The sequence below is a fragment of the Calidris pugnax genome, unplaced genomic scaffold (genome assembly GCF_001431845.1).
Source record: "Calidris pugnax isolate Ruff unplaced genomic scaffold, ASM143184v1 scaffold54, whole genome shotgun sequence".
In the NCBI taxonomy this organism is placed as follows: Eukaryota; Metazoa; Chordata; class Aves; order Charadriiformes; family Scolopacidae; genus Calidris; species Calidris pugnax.
The window spans coordinates 6,974,190-6,993,263 of NW_015090864.1; the positions used below are offsets into that span (position 1 = coordinate 6,974,190).

At 42.7% G+C, this 19,074-nt stretch overlaps 1 protein-coding gene across 2 annotated transcripts in view; it reads left to right on the top strand.

Moving 5' to 3' along the window:
- DPP6 (dipeptidyl-peptidase 6) overlaps positions 1-19,074 on the top strand; it is a 576,912-nt gene that overhangs the window by 57,026 nt on the left and 500,812 nt on the right. The window contains exon 1 of one of the 2 annotated variants that reach the window (XM_014945136.1): positions 2,201-2,417. The exons of the other annotated variant lie outside the window; for it this stretch is intronic. Coding sequence (XP_014800622.1) covers positions 2,367-2,417 — 51 coding nt within the window. The 5' untranslated portion in view covers positions 2,201-2,366. Of the gene's footprint in view, positions 1-2,200; positions 2,418-19,074 lie in introns of those variants that run through there. 2 annotated transcript variants of the gene reach the window in all.

Consider the following 19,074-nt stretch of genomic DNA (forward strand, 5'->3'; position numbering starts at 1 on the left):
AGCATGTATGAAGTGTAAGCAGTTCCCAAATAAAGACAAGGGAGAAAATAATCAAGACCTTCAAGTGAGGGGTGACATTTTTGTAGGACATAAGCTCCCACGGGTGATCCCTGGGGGCACCAGCATCATCTGCCAGTGGCATTTCTCATGGGTGCCTTGGGGTCTCACTTCTCCATTACCTTAATTTTCAAGGTATGTGCTTAATGTCTCAGGTGAGAGATTTTGTATTTGAATCTCTTTCAACAAGTGGGTGGCTTAAAGAAAAATACAATATGAGCAACTCTGTGGGACTGCTCATGTTATGTCCTATTTCTAGTGAAGAGCCACTGCCTATGAAATGAAGATGCTGCAAGCTGAGAAGGATTAGAGTTCAAGGTGCTACAGATGGGCAGAACAAAAGGACCCATGGAAGGGTCTGCAGTTCCCCCACTGAAAAAAAGAAACAAACCACAAACCAGAACTTCTGCTCTAGCCATTGGTTTGGTTAAGCCTTGGATGACAAGAAGAGTTTCTGCTTTTTCTTTTTGGTTTATCTTCTCAGCTGTTAAGCAAATCGCTTTCTTCTCAGTCTCTTCTTTCCTTTTGAGCGGGCAACATCTGAAGCAGTTCTGTTCATGCCAAATGAAATCAATGGGCACCTAATTCTCCTGGAGATGGCTGTAATTACTTACAATGCATCAGGGAGAGACAAAAGAGGAAGCTCTCTGGAAGGATTTTTTTTTCATGTGTGCAGGCTGGGGTGTAAAGTTTTGGGATGGGTGGCAAGGCTGTTAGACCTGGAAAGCTGCACCAAGGCAAGGGAGGTGATTCTACCCCTCCACTCCACACTTGTGAGACCCCACCTGGAGCACCATATCCAGCTTTGGGGCCTCCAATGTAAGAAGGACATGGACCTGTTGGAGTGAGACCGGAGGAGGGCCATGAAGATGATCAGAGAGCTGGAGCACCTCTCCTGTGAAGACAGGCTGAGGGAGAGTGTTGGGGTTGTTCAGCTTGGAGAAGGCTCTGGGGAGACCATGTAGTGGCCTACAAAAAAGATGGGGAGAGACTTCTCATAAGGAAGGGTAGCAATAGGACGAGGAGTAGTGGTTTTAAACTGAAAGAGGGGAGATTTAGATCAGATATTAGAAGTAATTCTGTACTTTCTTTGTCAGGGTGGTGAGACACTGGAACAGGTTACCCAGGAAAGTTGTGGTGCCCCATCTTTGGAGGTGCTGAAGGGCAGGTTGGGTGGGTCTTTGAGTAAGCTGGTCTAGTGGTTGGTGTCCCTGCTCATGGCAGGAGGGTTAAACAAGATGATCTTCCAACTCTAACCATTCTATGAGTAGGGGCCACGTTCTTGCAAGGGCAGCAGAAGAGGACCATCTTCCAGCAACTGCTCCAGCCACCTGTGGGGCACCTCAGCTGTGGGATTGCAGCTCACAGTGGTGGAAAACACTCGGGGAAGCGGGGATGCTGCTAGAAAGGAACAAAGGGGACACCCGGGGTCCAGCCGCAGACACACACGGGCTGTGCCCTTGCCTTTGCTTTTCCCGGTGGTGGGGCCGAGCTCTGCCACCCACCTGCCCATCCCTGCGGCGTGCGGGGGGGGGCTTCACCCCGGATCCCAAATCCAACAAGATGATCTTCCAACTCTAACCATTCTATGAGTAGGGGCCACGTTCTTGCAAGGGCAGCAGAAGAGGACCATCTTCCAGCAACTGCTCCAGCCACCTGTGGGGCACCTCAGCTGTGGGATTGCAGCTCACAGTGGTGGAAAACACTCGGGGAAGCGGGGATGCTGCTAGAAAGGAACAAAGGGGACACCCGGGGTCCAGCCGCAGACACACACGGGCTGTGCCCTTGCCTTTGCTTTTCCCGGTGGTGGGGCCGAGCTCTGCCACCCACCTGCCCATCCCTGCGGCGTGCGGGGGGGGGCTTCACCCCGGATCCCAAATCCATTGGGGCAGTTCCTTGGAAGCGCCCCCTCCCCCGGACAGAGCCTGGAGCATCCTGCGGGCCATCCCGCGGGGGGAGGGCGACAGGGCCGGGGTCTGCGGGGCTCTGCATAATCTACGGTAGCATCACAAAGGGTGAGCACAGACGAAATCCACTCTGGTGGATTTTGATCCCACCAACTGCAGATTTCAAAGTGCAAATTTTCCAGTCTTCCATTAGCAGTTTTCTTTATGGGGAAGGGAAGGAAAAAAAAAAAAAAAAAGAAAAAGCACGCAGGCAGCCTCCCCCTCTGCTGCTCGTAGTCCCCTCCACTCCACACCAAAAAGAGCCATCGCAAGTGCACGCCGGTTCTTCACTAAAGTGATCCAGCCGCTGGATTAAGTAACTCTTGGGAGAGCAGCACACGCACGCACACACACGGCAAAAAAATGAAGGAAAAGGCAATGTTTCAAACGGCTAAAATGCAAGGAAACATGATGGTAAGTGGCTGCTGCTGCTGCCGGCGCCTCCCGTGACTGTGAGTAAGTGGCGGGGCTCCTTGCCCGGGGCTCGGTGCTAACCCAGACCCCCCCCCTCCCCCCCGCGCGCAGGGGGGCTGCGGAGCCCCCCCATCGCCGGGGCTGAGCTGGCGAGGCTGCACCTTAGTGTCTGTGTAACCCCCCCTCCTTCCTTCGAAGAGGGTCCCTGGTGCTGCGGAGGTTGCTGGGGCGTCCCCCCCCTTTTGGAAAGGGGAGTTGGGGCGCAGCGGGGGCCGCCGGGGCTCGGTGGTAGCGGGGCAAGACTGCGCGCCCGCTCCGCGCACCGCGCTCCGCCGCGGCCAACTTCGCCAAGTTGATGACCGCGACGTGTGTGTGAACGAGCTTGGGGGGGTTACTTTGCCTTTCCTCCGGCATCACTAGTGGAAACATTTGTCTTGATGCCTTTTTATTTAAAAAAAAACACCCAACCTGCTCGGGGTGCCTTTTAAATCAGCTCCCCCTCACTCATTAATGAAAAAAAAAAGAAAAAGGCAAGCCAGCTGCTCTCCCGGAGGAAGTGCTGGTTGCCATCTTGTGCTGATGGAAATATATTTGTGTGTTTTGCCTGCTGGCTTGCCCCGCTGGGGGCGGCGGGGGTGCGGGGAGCCCCGCATCCGGGCGGCCCCGCAGCCGGGAGGCGGCTCGGTGCGGGGGGTGCGGCGGGGGGGTGGGATCCGTGATGGCTTCGGGGCGCTTGGCTTTGAAAACAACTTATTGCAAATAACCTGAAGCTTGTAAAAGGGTACCTGTTGGTCTTCTTGTCCCCTCCCTCCTCTCGAGCAGAGCACTCCTGTCTGCATTTTGCCTCCCCTGTGAGGGGAAATGCTAATATTTAGTAGAAAGGTAGTATGTGTTTCTCTCATGTCTTGTGTTGGTGTGTTCAAGAAACGGCCAAAGTGTTCTCCATCCTTTAATTAAGTTCAGTAGTAAAATGCTTCTTTGGCATTTTAAGGAAATGCCTCCTTTCCCAACTCCAATAATACTGCTTTCTCCAGCTGTAGTTTTTAAGAGGAAGGTGCAGTGCTATGTGACCTGTGAATTCAACTAAGGGAACTGAACAAGAACTTCTGCAAACATTTTTTTCCAGGAGAAATGCACAGACTGTGTGACTGCATCGTACTCCTTTCATTGTGCCTTTTAGATGCCTGGGAAATATCTGGTGCTTGAACTCTTTTAACATGGGGAAACTGAGATTGTTATTTGCTTAAGCTACTGATCCTAGAGGTCATTACAGTCTTTGATTAGGATGTTCTGTATCTATAAGAATAAATAATTAACCACCTGAGATGACATTATTTGATTAAAGTACAGGATTAACTTAATTTACATACACAGTGTCACAGAATTAATAAAAAACCCTTTGTGCATTTTCTTTGCTAGTCTTGGAAGTCAAGGAATAATGAGCAGGCAGGGATTCCCCCACTGCCAGGCAGCAAAGGGACAGACAGAGCTTCTGCTGGGATTTTTGGCTGGTGCTTCTGAGTGTGGCAAAATGGATCCGCATATCCACACCTCTGCGAGACGAGCAAAGGCTGGAGTGATCGATCCACACACAGAGCTGTGTAGCAGGGGCTGTCCACAATTCAAATCCTTCTGCCAGAAACAATAGTTTTTGCCTCTGATTCAAACGGGAGCAGGATCCAGCCCCCCCAGGCTGCTAAGTCACAGTTATTTCTTACTGTCACTTGGGGCAGTCTCCCTGGACCCGAATGCAAGGTTTTCATTTGAAGAACTCAGTTTTGAGACACTGTCAATGAAATTTCAAGGCAAGGAAGCTGTTACACTGACACAGATGATTTCCTTAATTAATGCCTGTGTTTTTATGGGACACCTAAAACACACACAGCTGGTTTTTGTGTTAATCTGGTCTGTGGTTGCAACTAGATCTGCAGTTACTTTAGGCAAGAATTAAATTTAGGTGAAAATTTGAGCTTTGTGATCTTTGGACAGATTTTATATTTCTTCAAGATAATAATTAGTGGACATAACCTTGAAATCTCAGATACACTTTTGATGGAAGTTCTAGCAAGTTAAGACTATTACTTTTTTTCCCCTTTTCCTTAAGCTGTTGTTTTACATTCTAAATAGCAGTATTTTACTTATTTATCACTTTTTTACAACAAAAATTAGAATCCTGAACCAGTCATGTCAAAACCTAATGGTGTGAGTGTCCTCTCTCACATACCTGGCAGTCGTTGAGAATACGGGGCTGGGTGTGTGTGGAGTCCCACAACAGTGTGCACTGCATTAATTGCCCAGCAGAACTGGGAAAGTAATTGAAAATTCAAAGCCCACCATGGTTCTTTTTGTTTGTTTGTTTGTTTGTTTTCTGGCAGTTTTGCTGTTGCTTAGAGTCTTGACAAGCTTCTAACTATGTATTGATTTTCTTCTCTTTAAAAATCTTTCTTAAATTGAGCTATTTCATTCTTAAAATGATGTGACAGCAAGTGATAATACTGGCATGCTGGTCCCTGGCCATCCAGTGGGTCCTTTTTAAGTGTGGTGATAGCTCATGGAGCCACTACACCTGTGATTTCTTTATTACCTAATTAGACCAGCAAAACCAAAGCCATTCTTGTGACACTGAGATAAATGTTTTTATCCCCGTGACAGTATTTCACCAGGGCTTTGTCTTGGCTTTTTTAAACAACAGCATTTACCTGGAAAGGTGCCTATTTTTATTTTACTGCTCTATTTCCCATTCATCATTTGAGCCAGGGGAATGTAGCATACAGAAATAGTTCAGGCTTTTACAATGGGATTTCTCTTAATGCTACATAAATACTGTAGGGAGTGATTAATACACAGTGGTTTCTTCTGGTAAGAACTGACATACCCCATGAGTTTTCCAGTCTTTTTCAAGTTAAGCCAACAGTAGGGTGTGGAGATAAATGTTTATCATTTTCAGAGATAAATTTAACACACTTACATTTGATCCTAACCTTAGGTACAGGTATATAATTTATTTCAATAGAATACTCCTGTCTCTTTCCCTACACGTTCAGTTGTCAGGTCAAGGACAATAGTACCAATTACACTTGTTTTGTTCTACTCTTGCCTGTGTCTTCCCAGGGACTGATGTATGATGTACATGGGCTTTTTTCTTTTTTTTTTTTCATTTTTGACGGATTGAAAAGAGCTGGTTTGAAGAGGATCTGGAGAGTAGTGCCAGATTCTTCTCTTATATGCACTCATGCAAATTCTGAGAACCCAATTTGGTAGAGTTACAGGTACAGTAAAGATAAAAAGGAGCTTCTACCTTCAGATGTAGACAATTAGGTGAGTGGAGACTATATGGGCTTAGTGAGAGTGCATAGGGGTATTGAAGACAAAATTTCATGTGCTGTACGTGAGCACGTTGTTATTTTGGCACATTTAGTTGTCAGTGAAAGGCACGAGCGCTCTGCTGTAGCCAGCTATCTCTGTTAGAAGGGTGTTGCTGTGAAAATCTTGTTCTGAATTTCGGTCTAGCTGGCAGCTGCTCTAATGTTTGGAAACTACCAAGAGAAACTGTGATGGATGTATCACTTTTCTGCTTTACTCTGATGAAAAATTTATGAATGGGGCAAAAGAAGCAGTTCTGGGTCATTGATAGCACTTATACAAGAGTCGGGAGATTTAGATGTTTAGTTTGACCATTTAAATCCCAACTCTGATAGCTGCAGTTTGGATGTACCTATAAAAACAGATAAAAATAAGCCCAGTGGCAAGTACTGTCTCCTAGGAACTCTGCTGGCATCTCTGAGGCCTCAGAGACATCATGAGCACAAATGGCATGAAGAACAATCTACCTTGTCGTCCTTGAAGTGCTGCTCTTCCTGGAGACACACTGGTGCAGCCAAATAGGAAATCCAGCTTTGATCCTGCCCATTTTGTGTTTCTGGTGCCTCTCATGAGCAGAAAATCCATATTAAAAACATAAATAAAAGACATTGAAGTTCCACTGTAATTTCCTTTACTTGCCATCTTTTACCTACAGGTTTATTGCTTGCACTGATCAATCACGTTGCACTGAAACGTGATGTGCTGCTTCTCAGCCAAGAAACTGGCTGGCCTGCCATGGGGTAAAGAAGCTGCATGGAGACTAATTTTTCTTGAAACTCCCACACTGAAATAGGTGGTGGAGTTTGTGATCCAGCACAGACTCCCTGCTACTTTGTTCTTCCCTCTGTCTCAAGTTCTACTTGATTTAGAAGCCAAATGCAGTCCAGATTTTGTGTGCTATTCATTAGCTGTCTACTACCTCGGCTGAAACATGGGGACCTCCAGAGCTGAAAGCAGGGGAACTATGGTAGCAGTTCCCAGATGAGCTATCAGGACTGCAGCTGAAGTTTAAAGCCAGGCAGAGATTCAATTGCCAAACCACAGCAAAAATCACAGCAGAAAATCTTTGGGCAGCTGCTGTTGCTTGGTGAGAGGCAGGTTGTGTTTTAAGGGCTGTAACAGTCTGGTATCCTTTCTGGGTCAGTGTTCCCCTTGGTTAGGATAATACATGCAGTAGGGAGTACAATCCATAGGAGGTACTGGATAAGCTGAAAGATGTTCCTCTTCTAGTGTCATGTTGCTTGTTGATGGAAATGAAGATTCTTTGCACGTTTAAGGTGGGATGGCAGAGAGGTCCATAAATAAATAACCAGTAGGATCCCAATGTTGTGCACTTAATGTAGACTGTCCCTTTATATACAGCCTTGCTTAGGAGACAGAAGTGCAGAGTCTGCCCAGGGTGTATTTGAATTATAAGGGATCCACTGAAGTTGCAGGTCGCAAATACGTGAGAAATATGTAGAACCAGGCTGTCTCAGAATCACTTTGGGGGTCCTGCAAAGCAGTCCACATTGCTCACTATTTAGCAATGTGAGAATAAAGGGGGGCTTGTGATCCAACTGTAATTCTCATCACTGCGAAGGTTCAAAATCTTGACTCTGATGGTGGATCTCCCAGCTGCGTCCCTCTCTTCAGTACTACCCAGCAGCTCCTCTGCTTCCTCTTGCCTTCAGTGAAAGAGAAACATTTTTGTGTTCATTTCTCCCTCCCTCCTCTGAGTCTGACTGATCACAGGATAGCCTATCCCCTCCTCTTTTTTTTTAATCTCTTCGCTGATTTCCCAAACAATAAGAGAGGAAAAATTGAAGGGACTGTCAGGATTTTACTGCTGCCCACTCAGCTGTCATTTTGTGAAGCCCTGAGCAGCACAGAGCCATAGAGCTGTCCGGGCCGTCAGGAGGACAACATTGCAGTCATCTGTATTTGAGATGTTACTTCTGTCCATTAATGAAATCTGGATTTGCTTCATTTTTCTAAAGATAAATACCTAAAATGTGTGTTTTGGACAGGTTGATGGCCTGAGGCTTTGTTTGATGAGGAGAGTTCCCCTCTCTGCACTGTGGAATGAGTCTTTCAGCTGCTAGAAAATACTTCATAGCGTGTTCCCTTGCACCAAGTGTCAATCCTTTATATTTTGGAGGTTGCATTTCTTGGCACAGCTTTGTACTCAGTATTGGTCTAAGTCACTATGTAAAGGGAAAGGTGATAGAGAATCATGCCTAAGCACACCTCTGGTTGGTACAAAACTTCTAGTAGCAACAAGGTCTTTAATGTACCTGAGAAAAGCAGAATAAAATTCAAAGCTGGAAGTTGGAGTCGGAGCATTTTGGACTAGAGAATAAAGTGCCCAGTTTTTACAGTGAAGGTGATGAGCTAGTGAAACAGTCTCTATGGGAGTGCAGTAGTTTCTCTGGCTTTTGAAATTCTTCAATGGAGCAAGATGGAGAAAGGATTCCTTGACTAAATATTGTCTTCTTCAGTGTAGACATCTGCATCCAAGGTAGTAAGCCTGGGCTCTCTTTATAACTTAGTGGAGTCTGGGGCATGATTCATTCTATCTTTGTGTAGATGTGTGAAATAGGACAGAGGACCTACACTCTTAAATGTCAATTTCTCTCCATGGACTTAAGGAAATATGGGGTACTAGCTGAACCATAAACATCTACCTTGCAGATATCTGTGTCTTGAGTCTGTTGCTAAACGTAGTCATAGATATTCCAGAGCATCTCAGATGACACTAAGCACTCCATTAGTGCTCTGCAGTTATGTGAGGCAGGTACGGCTCTGCACATCTATCCAGGGTTTCTCAATGACATCTGCAGTGGGATGGAGGGATACATGAGCTGCATGTTTGGAGCTTTACTTCTCCCAGGTCCCAGTATGCTTGTGTAGAAGCAGGTTGGGTCTCCCAGCATGGCAGTCCAGCTGTAGCAGGAGAGGAACTTCATCTCAGCCAGATGCCATGTTGCTGCAGAAATTACTTGTGATTTACATGCATTTACATGTGATTTACATGCATACAGAGCTGTTCTAGAACTTTATAATGCATCTCTAGCTTTAAAATTACTTAATCCAAATGGTTTAATGTCATCACAAGTGCAATACTTGCAGTCTGTGATTTACATGCATACAGAGCTGTTCTAGAACTTTATAATGCATCTCTAGCTTTAAAATTACTTAATCCAAATGGTTTAATGTCATCACAAGTGCAATACTTGCATTTATTCTTCTAGGTCTGTGTGTTTGCATGTGTGTTGCCTGTACGTTACTGTGCTAAACAGTGACTCACGTGAGATTAACAAACAAAGCCCATTTATTAAATTGTTTTATGTACTGCAAATCTTGTGTAATCCACTAATGCATAATGCTGTCACTTAGGAAGCTTGGCATTCCTTCCCAATACAGCATTGCATTTAGCAGGTTCCCATAGTTCATTTTCAAAAGGCTGCAGTTGAGAATAAAATTTTAAAAATAAATCTAATTTACAGAGTATGTCTAAACCATTAGGGGCTGAATACTCACAATACAGTGGTAAATGTGTCCCAGCTGTAGCACGCATTCACCTATAGATGTGGTGGATTTTCTGCCCTTTTAAGGACATAATAACCAGCAGAGCTGCATTGTAGCAGGCAAGGCATTGTAGCAAGAAAAGTTTGCATTTGTAGTGTCCTAGTTGCCCTTGAAATGGATTATAGAGGTTATGTTAGAATTCTGCTTTTGCAACAACTGGATTTGTGCACCTGTGGTGCTGTCAGTAAGGTCCTGGGAATTCCTGGAGCACCTGTGTTGTAGTGCTTAGGCCGTGCACTGAGAAGAAGAGTGTATCTTGCAGGTGGTTTCCAAGCACAGAATGTTACCCTTGGGATCTGTAAGTCCAGTGATACCCTCTTCATCAGTCTGGAAGTCAAGGGTGGGAAAGGGAGCAGTGGAATCACCTGTCGTATTTTGAGCAGGGGGAAGAAACATTGCATGTGTAGCTAAAGCTGAGTTCAGCCCTCAGTTGTAAATAGGTGGTTCCCAATCTGTACACTTAGAAGACACTATAGAAGAATTACAAACTCAGTGCATGTCCAGCAACCAATACGGGATTTTATTTGTAATAATTCCTCTTTCACGGTGTGACTGAATGCTTATTGACTTTTTCACGGTGAGGGTGACGGAGCCCTGGAACAGGCTGCCCAGGGAGGGTGTGGAGTCCCCTTCTTTGGAGATTTTCAAGCCCCGCCTGGATGCAGTCCTGAGTAACATGCTCTGACAAGCTCTGGGTGGTCCTGCTTTGGCAGGGGAGTTGGACTAGATGATCTCTATGGTCCCTTCCAACTCTAAAAAATTCAGTGAAATTCAGTGAAAATGACTTTATTACCAGCTGTGAAGTATTTCCACTATCTCATCCCAAATTACTACGGAATAATGACTTTAGAGGTTACCCCGAGATGCACTCAAAGCAAATATGAGAAAACTGACCAGTCAAGACAGTGGGATTAGCTGCAGTGGTGAACGTTGCACGCCCAGGTGAAGCACTGGATGGTAAGCAGAGTGGTCAGTGCTGTGAAAACTCCCTCTCATGTTACAGGCAACACTGGCTAGAAGATTTTGTCAGCTCAGGCATGTGTAGAGACAGTGAGACTTGGCATGAATTCCAGTCACACATTAGATGGCCTCATTCTGTAGTCATTATTCAGCACTTAAGCAAAACTTTTGCTGAACTTAACGGCTTTACTACTGCTGCTGAAATGAGTAAGGAATTTGTCTGAGCCTCAGGTGCCTTCAGACCTGAGTCTCAACCCAAAACCCCGCCATGTTCTGTGTCACTAAGGATTTTCAGTACTTTTTTAAAGATAGTAAATGGTGAAATATACTGGATTTTTCCTTCGTCTCATTTTGTAAGCTGTCCCCCATGGAGAACCCCATCAGCTCCTCTATCAGATGTTTCACGGAGCGTGCTGCATGCCTGCATTTCTACTTCTGTTTGTTTTCACTGATGATGATAAGCTGGAAAACATGCTGGAAATGAAACATTTTTATTTGTTTATCATTTGGGACTGAAGTTATTGCAAATGGGGAGAAAAATTGAAATGATAGCTTGGCATGTTTTCTGTAAATACTGAGTAGATCTTCTGCAGTGCATGATATAACCAAAGTAACTTAGAAATAAGCTTGTATTGCTCTTTTCTTGTGCCTAATTATGAGGATGTGAAAGATATGCTCATATTAATGCCTTCTCATCCGGCTGTGAGGGGGCTGAAAGTACCTCTTATGAAGATCTAGTTTGTAAAGGGAATGATTGTAATGCGGGAGTATTACTATTCATGAGCTCTGAGTTTATTGACTTTGTTAAAAAGCGGGTCTGTGGTCCACGTGAAGGATATGTAAAATGCTGTGGGTAGAGCAGTAATTCAGAAATTAATTATAGTTCATATCAGTATGATTGAGCCTTTCCTGATCTCACTATTTGAGAGTTTTTCTCTCAAAAGGGAAGTTCATGCTACATTCCCCGTTGCTTCGATGTTATTCTCTGTGCATTTTATTTCATTTGCATTAACCATGTACATTTACTATTTGTTAAAAACGTTGTTAAGGAAGGTACTATTCAGTTGGATTTGGAAACTTGTCTAGGAATCAATACTATGCAAGATTGCAGAAATTTAAAAAATAAAATTTGCTTATCTCCTTTTTTTATTCCAGTATCTTTGGTTTTACAAATATACCTTGTTTTTTTTTCTTTTTCTTTTCTTTTTTTTTTTTTAAGAGAGCATCTCTCTCACCATATTCTTATTCAGATTTTGACAGAACTGCACTCTTGGAAGGGAAAGGAGGCTGTTGGTAATATCTAAGGGCAACAAATAAATAAAACCTGTATCTATGCAATAGCAATTAAAGTAGAAATCACGTACTCCAGAGGCGTGCTCCTTGTTAAGTTCCCTGTTCAGCAGTGTACTTAAGCACCTGTTTAACATTAATGGTAAGCATATGCTTAAATGTTTCTGCTGACTGGGGAGTTATGAGAAGTCTGCCTTGCACACACAATAGTCGAGCAGCCCGTTTTCCATCTGTGTGCGAGCCCAGAGCATGGTGCTAGCTGAGCACTTTCCAGGTTAATTAGATTGGCATAACAAGATCCCTAGCGGACTCTGTGCAGTCATCAGCTCTTCTGCTCTCTCCGGCTATCGGGAGCTCTGCTTGAAGCAGTGTGTCTTTTGCTTATAACTGAAACAGAATATTGGGCTGTATTTCACCCATGTCTTCAAATGGAAACAGAATTGAATGGATAGTGAGTACACCATAAATACCAATTTGGCTCCATATTGCTAGCATGAATATGGTGCATCCTTCAAATGCACAGTGTCTACCAAGGACTATTTATTCTATAGAGCTACCAATAATGGCTGTGCTTTCATGAATTATGCATGTATTTGTCCCTAAACCCCACCTGACCATGATTTGGAGTGTGCAAGATTTTAAGCTGGCTGGAAGTGTAAAATGCAGATGTTTTTCATAAAATATAATGTCCTTACAGGTTTTTTTGCAATATTAGTCGGAGTCCATCATGCCTATATCTACAACAAAATAAAAAAAAATAAAAAATTGAATCAAAATAATTCTAATTCAGTACAGGGGAAAAAAAATAAAAGCTTGATGCTCCAAAGTCTTGCAAGAAAAGGCAAAATTACATGAAGTCAAAGGTGTTCTATCCATCTATTCACTAAAGCCAGTGAAAGGAGATGGAGTTCCATTGTAGAAATACAGGGGTTGTTATTTATCAAATGAAGAAAGGAAAATGACCCCACAGTATGCCTAGAAGCAACTTGGCAAGGTGTAAAAATGTAGCGGTGAGAATTATATTAGCTATTCAGGCCTTTTGATGGGTTAAAATGAGGAGAAAAAGCACATGCTTTTAGGGAGATATTAAATAGATGGGGAGGAGTACAGTCTTTTTAGCTGAATTCAGTGGCACAAAATTTAGCTTTCCAGTATTTTTAGGGAGAGACTGCCTTGGTTTCCTCTGAAGACTCCCTATTGTCCCTGTTTATACAGTTCTATCACATTTGAATCTCTGGTTTCTAGAGACTTCTTTAGTATTTAATTTTTCTTGTTCAGGTTTGGTGACGTTTTGGCTTTTTTTAAGGTAACCTGTTAAGCTTTTAAGAAGTTATATCCTTGTGAAGCATTGCATATTAACAGTGACATCACAGAAAACATTGAGACAAAGTGGGCTAATCTGCAGAACGGTGACAAATGGCTGTAGTGCCTTCCTGAGCTCTCTGCTTCCTGCTGTATTAAAGAAGGCACATTATGAATAGATGCGACTAAAGAAAAGCAGAACAATGGAAAGACCGGAAAGCTTTGGGCAGTTTGCGTTTAGGTATGGTGAAGCTTTCAATCTTCAGTCAGAGTTTGAATCTATCCTAAATTGATAGTTATTGATGGTTGCTAACATCCATTGCCTGCTCGCTAATCTTTGTGTGCTGGAGGAGGAGGAGAGCCCCAGCTGCATGAGTAGTTGCTGTGAATCAGCTTGTGACCACACTGCTCAGGCACAATCTGGAGGTGACTGATGGAGTCCATGTTGCACATCACTTGGCAGGAACCTCTCTAGTCCCCAAGTGGCCTCATTGTTACAGGAATTTAAATAATATGTGGGTGCGTTTTCAGCTCAAAGGGCAGGATTCAGTCCTTCTGAATGATGGCTTTGTTCTGTGACATGTGAACGTGTGTGTGGCATGCAGGGGTTGAAAGTGTATGGCCTGCTGAGACAAGACTGGATGAGAGTCACAGGAGGAGACGTGGCCTAAGTGTGCACTGTCTCTCTGGGACAGGCTCTGGAGTGACTTTGTGAGCTGTGCCTTAAGCAGCATTGCTTGGAAAGCAGCTTAGAGGTAAATTGCCACGTATGAAGCACAGACACTCAAGTCCCAGTTCCTGGAGTGAAATAAAGAGGGAGCTAAATTTGTAGTCAGGACACATGCAGTCTCCACTAATGGGTAGAGTCCATACGTCAAAGAATGCTGCAGTTGGTGAATTCATGCACAGGCACATCAAGAACTTGCCAACGCGTAGGAAGTGTTGTGTAATGCCTTTGTCATTTTTGTACATAGGAGAAACTGTGCTTGAGGCTAGTAGAGTCCACTGGCTCACACAAGCCGAGCCCAGTAAACACATTTACTATCTGAAAAGTGAATTCAATTATTTCTCTTGCACCTTGTAAATGTGTAAGACTGGCACATCCACTCTGCTAGGTTCAGTATCTCGTGCTTTCTCCTTTTGAAAACTCTCATAGTAAGCCACTTTTCCTCTGATGTAACTAAACATGTAGCGACTTGTAGCAAAAATATTAAGATTGGTATGAATGAAATACAGATGCAAATGTGTTTCTGTAAACACTGGAAAAAATAGTGAAATAAGTGTGAGAAGAGTGTCATGTACTGATAATAAAGAACATTGTTCCCAGCAATAAAACTGAGGAATGTGCTGCACTGTGAAGCCCAGAAGGTCTGGGCTCTGATAAAAGCCACGGTACAGGCATCTCTCCAGCACAAGACCTTACTTTCTAAGGACACTAAAAGGCCACAACATACTAGTGCAATTCCTTTTCCTGTTTGGCCAACAAGGAGCTACGCTGTAGTCAAACAGATATGTGTATTTCAGACATACTCCATACAAGCAAAGCCAGGTAATGAGCTGCAATATTGCTAACATTTATAAATGCCTATGCAGACAAGATTCTGAAGCAAAGGACCACCCCTTATCTACTGTTGGCTCACAAAAGGTATAAAAGATCTGCCAAAAAAACTAGCTTGCTATTTCCAGTCAAGAAAAACCCAAGTGTTGCTTGAAGACACACATCTTGGTGCATGTGACAGTGTGATGAATGATCTCTAAGAGAGAATGAGTGTGAATGGATCAAACCAGCACATTCGAATTTTGTTAATAAATACCACTGTCTTCCACAAGGTCTTGCACCAGGACTTGTTATGCTAATTTCATGCATACTCAGGAATTGACATCTTTCTTGCACTCCATGCTAGCAGCAAGGATCTGCATGTTGTGTTAGGTCACTGATGTTATGAGAATTGCAGAAGATTGCACCTCCTGACCTCCCTAACCATGTGATGGCAACCGTGCCAGTGAAAGGCGTGACTGGAAAAGATGGTAGCAGGGGGGGCTGGAGGCTGTCAGAGACCAAGGATGGAATGTATTCAAATAACAAAACCACATACATTTACAAATGTCTAGGTGTATTCTGCCTACACCATTACCTTTATCAATCAAGTCTGTAATCTCATCAAGAAATAAGATCGGGTTTGTTTGACAAGACCTATTTTCCAGAAACCTGTTTAGACTAATATTAATAATACTCCTATCCTTTAGTTCTTTATTAATTGACTCCCATATCAGCTTCACTACTTTTCCATTCTGAGAAGAAGCCCTTCTGAAGGGACACTAGCTCAGCTGCATCCTTTCTGTGGGTAAATAGGGCGTTCATTTGGAAAAGGTTGGTTGTAAATTTTCTAAGTCATGAGAGTAAAATCAACAAGGGTGAAGAGGAGATGCAGGGAGCCACTTTGTGACACGAGGTGAGACAAAGCACCATCAGCAAGAAGGTCCATTCAAGATTCTGTGGCATCAGTAAAATGATAGAGTGCCTGTGTCCGTAAGAGGACAGGAGAGTGGGAGGCAGAGCAAATTGATGTTAGTGAAAGTCCTAAGGCAGCGGGATTGTTTGTTATACGTTTTGTTTGCAAGCAATAGGAATGTATGCTGAAGGTGTGAGCAGAGGCAAAAATGATATTGATGATTCTGTAGAGAAACAACTTTATGATGAGAAGAAAGGCAGTAACAATTCTCAGCTATAACGAGGACAGGCTGGGGTGAAGAAGCAGAAGAATACTGATGCAGGTCTGTGTATGCTGTGTTGGAGTGGAGAGATGTGTCACGCAGTCTGGCGGAAAAGCCTCTGCCACATTGCTGTGATATTGAGCAACTTAAGAAGTTGTTAATGCAAATGTGTCCTGCCATGGGGAGAAAAGCAAGTCTAGAGATTTGACTATAAACAAGAGGAAGGACTAACCTATGGTAATGAAATGCAAAGTGTCTGATCAAAATTCAACGTGTTAATCTCAACAGTAAATCCTTTATATGAATATGTCACTTGAGCCCCATAGCCTGCAAGTTTTTCTTCTGACAGTGTATGTTGCCCTTGATGTCCATTTTGATTGCAGAATGTGGTAACATTTCACTGTTGCCACTTTGTTTGCCTGCTGGAGCCTCATGGAGTCAAATGGCTTTAAAGGTCTCCTGACTACTGGAGGCTCCAGGATGTGTGAGACAACTGTGATTTGTGTAGGGACTTTGCATATGATTGAGAGTGTGATATTTAAATGGTGGCATTGCATCTGGTCTAGTCATAAGTAAATGAAATTTGAAACAAAAAACTATATTTAGATGCCAATGATTGTAATGCTCACAGGAAATCACACTGAACAGTGGCCATGGAGTACTTGTCTATATTTAGCATTATATTAAATGATACAAATGTTATTGATCTATTGAAGATACAGCATTCAGTAAGAGATTATAGGAACATGTAAATCTCTACAGTAGTAGTTGAGCTACACTTGTAGAGCAGGTCTATTCTAAATTACAAAGAAAACTGAAGATAATATCTTCTATTCATGTCCATGTTTGTGTCTGAATCAGGGTTTTGTTATGAATCTAAGCAGCATTTGTCACAGTTGGTGCACAGCAATTAACTTTTTTAGCGGATCAGGCAATATCCTATGTATTAATAAACTGGCAATATTTCAGTTAATGAGAAAATTCTGACTGATAGTGGAATCTAGTATAAAATTTTCAGATCAAATATATTTGCTCCATTAACCTCATATAAGAATATTATGGTTTTGATAATGCTTTGATTAAAAAAAGAGGAATTAAAGTCCTCCACCAAAGCCTGACAGCTGGAAAAAAACTTTGAAATTTAATCCTTGATGGTTGTTTGATTTTGTGTTATATAAATAATATGTGGAAATTTAATTATTTCAGTTTTCATAAAATGAGACATTTTGATTGATGGGAACTGAAATTTTGTTTACTGGGAAGTTTCAACAGTCCTTGTTTTCATCTTGCTTGGGAAGGAAAACAGATATTGAAATAATTTTTCTGCTAAATGGAGATTTAATTTCCTTTCCTCACCTTGGTTTTGCTTTTTAGCACATATTTTTCCCATCTGTCCACAACATATCAATAACATTAAAAATGTATTGTAAATTGAAGTGACTGAAGAAAGTATATTTAGATACAAGCTATTAATCAGTGCTTAATTCATCCTTTGCTGTTGTGGTCTTTGTGTTATGCATGAATTGACTCCTTTCAGGTTGCTTGTATAAATAAAGTGATCAGGATTGGGTCTAGAACTGTCTACAGGATAGAAATGTGTTATATTAATGAGTATCTTGTTTCTCTGTCTCCATCAGAAAGACAGATAGCTGGCCTTTGCCATCTGTAAGGGGTGTGCGTAGCTTGCGTTACGTTGATGCCTCTTTGGTTCTGATATGATTCCAGAGGAGTCATTACAGCTTTCACAATAAGAATGCAATAGCTCATTTGCATCCACGAATATTCCTGTAAGAATGTACTTTAAAAGTCACTCATTATGGAGAGTGCACTGATGAGTACTGAAGGCATCCTTAAAGTCCTTGGCATATATCATGGGTTGGTGTCAATCAGACCATTCTTCATTCTCCATATGGTCAAAACTTTCAAACATGCCAAGCTGAATTTGAATAAGGCATCCAAATCCTGCAGGGGGTATTTGCTCTGTTTCAGTGCTACACATTTAGATCTTGGTTCCCCATGCATACCATGTGCAGTTGTGTCTTTCAAGAGGAGCAATGAGAGGGAAATGATGCCTTATGGTGAAACTTCCCCTTGATCACAATCCCACCTCTGTTCATTTGTTCTAAGTACAGTTTATTCTGTCCTTATTCGCCTTGCCAAATTTGCTGAGATGTGTGTGTTGGCTTTAGACAAATAGCTCCTAGAGAAATGCTATCACTTAAGGTAATCCTTATTACATGGCAGGTTGCACGGCTGGTAGACTGTGGGGTATATTGTCAGGAAGTGTCCCAAGGTGGCTGGCAGCTATCTACAAGAGTGGTGCCAAGTGAGTCAGAAAAGAGTTATGCACAAAAGCTGGCCCAGTGGTTTGATATTTTTTCCTAAAGCAGGCACCTCAAAGTTTACACTGTAAATCAAGTGAGCTTTTTTAGAAGGATGTAAAAGAAAAGGAGAAGAAAAGAAGAAAAGTGCTGAAGCATAGCACTCAATGAGTTCTTTGGAGATAATTTTTAAAGGATTATTCCTTTAAATACTGTTTGAGTTCTTACAGTGTTCTTACTCCTTGCATGGACTGCACGTATCTGCATCATTGTCTAAAATAACTCTGTGAGAGCATCAGTGACAAAGTTTTTAACTGCAGTCCTAACCTGGTTGATTTTCTCCCCAGCTTGGAAAATCTAGTTTCCACCGTCTCCTTCCTTCAGGCCTTCCCTGTGATCACAAGTGTAATGTGGGATGAAAGTCATGCTCTTCTTATGGTTTATGTCCCTGTACCTTTACAGGGTTACGGTGTATAACTAGGTCATGGTCTTATTTTGCTGTGATGTACAGGAGAGGCAGACAGTCTTTGAACTCTGCCAGGAGACAACTTGGATGTTACACTGTGGTGTTCTAATTTCTTACTATTTTTTAACTCAGCAATGTGGCAAGGAGCACTTCTGTATGCATTTTTGCAAAATGTGATTGATAAATATTGAATCCAAAGCACTGGATTTAGCTGCTAGCAAGGTAGTTGCATATTTCTGTACACAAAAGCTGTCACAGAGTTTGGGTGCCAACTGCTATTGAGAATGAGATGATGTGGCATTTTTAAAGTAAAAAAAAACACTTCATCTCTAAGCTGCAGTGCATAAGGACCATGTCTTTCTAGCCATGCTATCTGCAGTCTTCTGTTGTAATGACGAAAAATCATGACTATTAGCAAACTGACCCAGATAAGCCAAAGGATATTGCAAAGTATGTTTTTATTCTCTTTTCACTTGGGCAGCCCCAGTATTGCACAGCAGAGCATTGTGGAGCTGTGGGTAGGATGGAGTGATGCTATAAATGACCCTTGATTATCACTTTCATAAATGACTCTGCATTTTCTAACCAAATGACCAATGAAGCAAAAGACATCGAACAAGATTTTTAATTATAACGAATAGAATCTGTGCTCTCTAATCAGATCGCTGTA